This window comes from Etheostoma spectabile, chromosome 6 (assembly GCF_008692095.1).
Source record: "Etheostoma spectabile isolate EspeVRDwgs_2016 chromosome 6, UIUC_Espe_1.0, whole genome shotgun sequence".
In the NCBI taxonomy this organism is placed as follows: Eukaryota; Metazoa; Chordata; class Actinopteri; order Perciformes; family Percidae; genus Etheostoma; species Etheostoma spectabile.
In genome coordinates this window covers 18,072,077-18,078,465 of record NC_045738.1, presented here as the reverse complement: position 1 = coordinate 18,078,465, position 6,389 = coordinate 18,072,077, and the positions used below count along the sequence as shown (strand labels likewise).

Genomic DNA, 6,389 nt, shown 5'->3' with positions numbered 1-6,389 from the left:
GTGTTTTTGAAGCTTGACCTATTTAAAAAACATAAAGTCAGCCTCCACTGCGTCGTTCTTGACTAGTTTTAAAATGAGTCTCTCACAAGAAGAGACATCGCGATAGTGAGTCGCTTTAGTCCTCTACAGTGGGAAATGTTTAACTGAGACAAAAATGTCTTTGACAGTATTCAACATTATTAAGAATAATAATTAGTTATTTTATCAATTTAATATGTATTTGTTGTAGGTTTGTTTTTTGTTTGAGTGATTATGTTCCCTTGGATCAGAGAGGCTCCGAAATCAGGGTAGCAGCTATTGCCATGGTTCCGCTACACGTTCTGTGATGCCATGTTCAACTGCTACACTGTGGTGCCCTGCTACGTCCTGCTACGTCCTGCTACGTCCTGCTGTGCCTTGTAATGCTGCACAGCGTCCTGCTATGCCATGAACTACCACAAAGAACTGCTACAAACTACTAATTTTTTCTATTTTTGTTATTGCCACTCTTCATTCTAACCCCAACCGGCCCGTCAGACACCGCCTACCAAGAGCCTGGGTCTGACCGAGGTTTCTGCCTAAAAGGAAGTTTTTCCTCGCCACTGTCACACTGTTGCTTGCTCTGGAGGAAACTAGAACTGTTGGGTCCTTGTAAATTCCGGAGTGTGGTCTATCTGTAAAGTGTCTTGAGATAATTCTTGTTATGAATTGATACTATAAATAAAATTGAATTGAATTGAATTGAATTGATTAAAACAAATTGATAATAAACCTAATTTAAATATATATACATAAAATGCAGAATATATTAGCTTGTGTTGTTTGGCATGAAAACATCCACAACATAATTTTATAAAATTGTCTTCTTTCTGCACTTTATGAGTGATAAGTGATTTTTTTTTTTTTTTTTTAGAAGAAGCCGTTATTGAAAGGTGCAACTAAATCCTACAAGTCATTTCATACAGTTAATACTTAAATGGGGCACAGCATACAGTATAAAGTACATGCAGAAATAAAGAGGGTTATGTTTGGGGCTACACGAGAGACTAAGATGTCATTGAAAGCTCTGAATATTTGGTGCCACCTTCTAAATATGAGATCAACATGGCAGCTTTTCTCACTGAAGTTTAAAGCATCTGGGGGGGGCGGGGGGGGCAGCCACTGCAGCTGCCAGCCACTAGATGTCAGTCCCTGACGATGCTAAAAGAAAAGTTGCTTCTCAAAAGTCAATAATGTGAACCTCCTTCTCTGCTCCCCCCGTCTTCTCTCTCCCTCCCCCTTCCTCATTCACTCCATTTGTCTCCCCATCCCTCCCCCAATCTCTCTCTCTCTCTTTCTCTCTGAACCTCAAAGCGCACTATATAAAACCTCCCTCCACACTGACACTCAGATGTACAAACACATCGGTTGTCGTACCAGCGGCTCCAAACCTTGCATCAAAAATCACTCCCTCAGACACTTGAAGCGTTTTAACGGCAGACATCTGACCCTCCTGAATGAGGCTGAGAAGATTCATCTCTGCTCTCTCGCCTTAGGACCAACCTTTCCTCACTCTATATTTCTCCTACAAGTTCGGCAGCTGATCCCGGCTCAGTCAGAGGGAAAAGATTTTGTTGCGGCTGAGAAGAAAGATCAGGGACAGTTTGACATGAGGGAGGACGCTCCACAAAGAGGTATGAAGATCACATGTCTGTGGGCTGCCGCTCTGCTGCTATCAGTCATCTCTCTGGTGAGTTAAATGAGCTGTTTTTATTTGGCCTTTTTTTTAATTTTTAAATGTAATATCTCTACAGTGTCTGTGATTAAGGTCTGCACTTGTATGGTAGCAGGGATATCGAGGAAAGTACGCAAACAGATATTTTGATGAGTGAGTTTCGGGTTAGTGCGAGGACAATCACACAAGCTGAAATTTTAGTTAGAATTTAACTGTGCAAGATGTCAGGCGCAATCTAATAATGTGAAAGTCTTGAAAATGTAAAGCAAAATGTCATTTGGTTGATTTCAGACTAATTTTCCTTGTGTTATGGTAGACTAAAGCCACGTTTTGAAATAGTTTTCCTCCAATTTGAATCCTGTAATGACAGCTCTCACCGCCACAAACCAGATTTTATTTGCTCAATGATTTGACAGATCAATATTGTCACAAATTAACTGCCAATGCCAGTGTGAACACAAGCTTCCCAAATCCAAATCTGCATCTTGACAAATCTACCCACACACAATCCCGCTGGATATTTCTCTCTCGGCACTATCCATTCAATCCCTCCTTTGCATCTTCCCCTCCTCTCTGCCATTTACAGACACAATTTAATACAAATTCATATTTGACAGTACGACGAAAAACCGCCTGAGCACATTATGACAAACATACCAGAATGCTCCTAACTCAATGTCTTGACAGTTTGTGACAACCCAATTCCTTTAATCCTCCAAAAGACAGTAACCCCTCACCCACTGATAAATCTGTCAACAAAGCAATCAAAGCAGAACAGGAGCCACTCCTCTCTCCAAGAAAAATTCCATAAACTTAATCCCTACAAACTTGACTGGCCTTAAAAAGCTCCTGTGGTGTTATCTGTGTTTAATTTGCATAGTGATGGAAAGAAGTCAATTACTATTAATTATTCTCTACAACTTAATACCCATTATCGAATTGAATTCACCGTCTTGAAAACCATAAACTCAATTTCACAGCTGACTAAGCACACTAATCATTTCCTCCCCCTTTTATTTATTTTTTTTTTTTTTTAACTTACGAAGCCTTCCTACTTTTAAGAAACAACAAGAATTCTTCGATTTCAGGAGCAATAACATTAACTAACATGGATTCCCTTATTGCCAAAATATCAAGACAAACATTAATTATCAAGAACGTGAGTTATGTGTACAATAGCATCACGGTAGTGTGAGCTGATCTCAGGGCATCACTTGATGGGAGTGTTTTTTTTCCAGACTGGGCTGCCAAATTGCTTCGCTATGCTTTAATGGGATGATCATAATTGTTTCGTACTCGTTGCATCCTAAGCTTTCGCCTGCAGCTCCTTCAACAGATTGACAGACCCATGGGAACCTCACAAACTTATTTTGGCCGCCTTTGAACCAAGTCGTGTGTGAAATAATATGATTATGCATTTTTCCTCTGGGTAAGTTGAAAAACTGGTGGCTAGTTTTTTTTTTCTTTTTTTTTTTCTCTTTTTCCAATGCCCCCCCTCCTCCTCCATCTTGGTCTTCAAACTGCCCCCGCTCTGATATCCTGCAGTCTGTCCACGTATGGTATTTATCCTCCTCAGAAGTCATGGTAATAATTGTGCCCTGGCCTCTCAAAGCGGGGCTGCAGTGATAGGACTCGGCTCCATCCACAGCTGCCTGTGATGTCTTGACACACTGTGTGATTTGTCATCATCTCTGACCCCCCTCAGGTAACACTTTGATATCACTGGGAGAGTATGAACCTAAACTCTTAGTGGGCGTCAAATGCCCTTAGTTCATCCATCAGCTCAACTACGGGGAGACCTCACACGGCGAGACAAGTTAAATTCACTGTAAATGACTATGACGACAATCATATCCCAAGTGCCCAGTTGGAAAATACTCTAAAAGACGGCATCAGCACACTAAGGATTCTTAAACCACCTTCCCGTCTGGAGGATCATTCCAACACAGACTTGGAGCTGAGGTTTAAGAAACCAATACATTTGGTTTTTCTTCTGCAACAAGAGTGTTGTGGTAATTGTGATTCATGGCATCAGAAGGTAATTAATTAGATTAAAATATGCTTTTGCTGGGAGGTGGAGCGAGACGTTAGAGTGACTATCTCGTACCAGAAAGGTCACAGGTTTGATCCCACAACAGCCACATGTCCCTGAGCCAAACTTCCCCCTAACAGCTGCTCACGCTTTGAGCCTCTCTGGACAGGAGCATCAGTTTAATACCGTAAATTTGAAAGAAGTAAATAAATCCGCAAAACTTTTGCAGTGTGGTATTCAAGCACAAAAAAACAATTAAAAAACAACTATTCATTTCTGAAAAGTCAAACTCTGAGCACACGCCACCCAATCAAGATTGCAAAGTGGCAGCCCAACTCTGTTATCAGCACGGTGCTCTGTTAAACTAGAACTGTGGCACTCACAAATCCCCCCCCCCACACACACACACACACACACAGCAGTCACAGCAGCTGAAGCATTCAGGTAAATGAAAACTGACACACACTTTCATTCTTCCTCGCAAGGTTTTGTGCACATCCCACCGCAGAGCCATCCGGCTCCTCCGATGGTTCTATTAAAGGTGGAATTTGTTGGCTGCTTGGGGGTCCGGCCCATAGAATATCCTCCGAGCTCCCGAGGGAAGCCGGGGTTGTTTATCTTCCTGTTTCAAAGAGCGGACGCCTGCGCCTTATCACAGCCTCGCCAAGAGTAGATAGCATTTAGGTTCGTCCAACAGCCTGCCTATATGCTGCATCTGGCAATCTTGAGAGTCGTTTCGTAAAGGACTTCTGCATACCGATGCTGTTTGTGTTATCTTGTTGAGGGATTCTGCCTCATACACCGAGCCAGGGAATAATAACAACAGACAGTTAAATGGGGTTTGGGGGGGGGCTCCTACATAACAACCTACAGGTCGAATTGTTGGAGTAACTCTGAGCCATGAAATGAAAGCTTCTAAATATGATTGTGAGATACGTTTGAATGTTTTTCACTGCGAACACCATGTTAAATATATATTGCAAATTGAATTTTTTTACACCGCTGCATTTGACCAATATGACTTTCTGTAAGTTTGTGTATTTGTTTGTATAAAAAGGGGCAGTCCACAGATTTTTAGGTTGCGTTTGAAAGATATTTACCAGAGAGATGGTTTAAAGATGCTTTTGTTATTATGGGAAACAGCGAGAATGGGAGGAGCTAGAATGTTGCCACGGACCAAATAAATGTGGATACCTTACCCTCTGCTGTTTTTACCATTCTTTCATCTGTCTCTTTGCACTTCCATACACTCACATATCAACACATTTAAAGCTGATGATAACCCATATTTTTAAAGCTTTGACCTGGTACTTTTTCTTCTATGAAACACAAATGAACCATCAGCAGGTCTTCAAAAGAAGTACATCACTGTGTTTTCACAGCTCATAATAGCTTTAACATGTTTTTTGGTCTTTATGCAGAACGGCTCTAAAAACCGCCTATTTACCGTTTTAGATTTTCAGTGGGCAGCCAGATGTTTCGCTAAAGCGGATTCTTGAAAGTTTCTCAAGCAAGTTATAAAGAATAGCGCTGACAAAATCCTATATTTTTCTTATTGTCAACAAATCCGATGAAAAGACCAAAATCAACAACGAGTTAGTCCGTCTCGCAACCTCTTTACAACTTCCCTACCCTGTCTGTGGCTCTCAGCCATTCAGTTAATATCAATTTATTAACAAGTCACAGGTATTTAGTTTCATTTGTTTTTTTAAAGGCTCTCCTATAACAAGCTGGGCATTGTAGTTTTTTGAAAATGTTACTCAAACAAGATTAAATAGTGCATTTGTTAAAGACTAGTTTTAGCGGCGAATTTCTCCACATTGGGTGCTTTAGTGAGTATTTATGTACAGCAGAAGGAAGGTGTGTGTCGGACTGAGTCAAAATAAACTGTGTGTGTTCATGGTAATGAAGGAACATGTCACTCAGTGCAACAGTGAGGCTCATTGATGTGTTTTTAATTGTTTTTGGACAACAAGGGAGCTCTATGAAACAGAGGAAGAAGAAGGCTTTGAATACACAGTTAAGTTGGTGGGACCAACTCATTGTTGGTTTGAGTCTTCTCAAGGGATTCGTTGACCATAAGCAAATACAGAATATCACCGGACTCATCCTTCAAGAGTCTGGGGACAGCTTTTCAAAATGTAACCAATATGAAACCAGTGGTTGTCCGTAAACATCTGTTGGTATTGTTTCTATGTAGTAATTTTCTATTAAAGAGAATTGTTGGATTCATAGATTGTTTCAATTAACATTAATTAATTGACATGTTCACGTATATTTTGTTTTCTAAATCTTTTCTACATCTTTAAAACAATAAAGTGTATGGACATGATCATAATCAGTTATTACAAAGTGCTTTTATTTATTGTAAATATTGCCATACATTGTCCCGTTATGGACTAACAAACAATGTCAAAGCATTGGTCCACTCAGAGAGTAGATTTCCTACCTGGGTGTGTTTATGTCTAGTTTAGGGCTGCAACTACCGATTTCTTAGATTGATTCATCTGCTAATTATTTCTTTGATAAATAGAACTGTTTGGTCTTTAAAACGGCAACATTTTTTAATTTTAAATGTCTTGAAGTTGACATCTTTCAGTTACTTGTTTTGTCCAACCCAGTTCAAAATTCAAAGATATTTAAGTTACTATCATAAAGAAAAGC

At 40.1% G+C, this 6,389-nt stretch overlaps 1 protein-coding gene across 1 annotated transcript in view; it reads left to right on the top strand.

Moving 5' to 3' along the window:
- The first annotated feature begins 1,168 nt into the window (after window positions 1-1,168).
- LOC116691627 (neurexophilin-1) overlaps window positions 1,169-6,389 on the top strand; it is an 11,781-nt gene continuing 6,560 nt past the window's right edge. Inside the window, exon 1 of the mRNA XM_032519398.1 lies at window positions 1,169-1,708. Within this exon, the coding sequence (XP_032375289.1) occupies window positions 1,370-1,708 (339 nt within the window). The 5' untranslated portion in view covers window positions 1,169-1,369. The remainder of the gene's footprint in view (window positions 1,709-6,389) is intronic.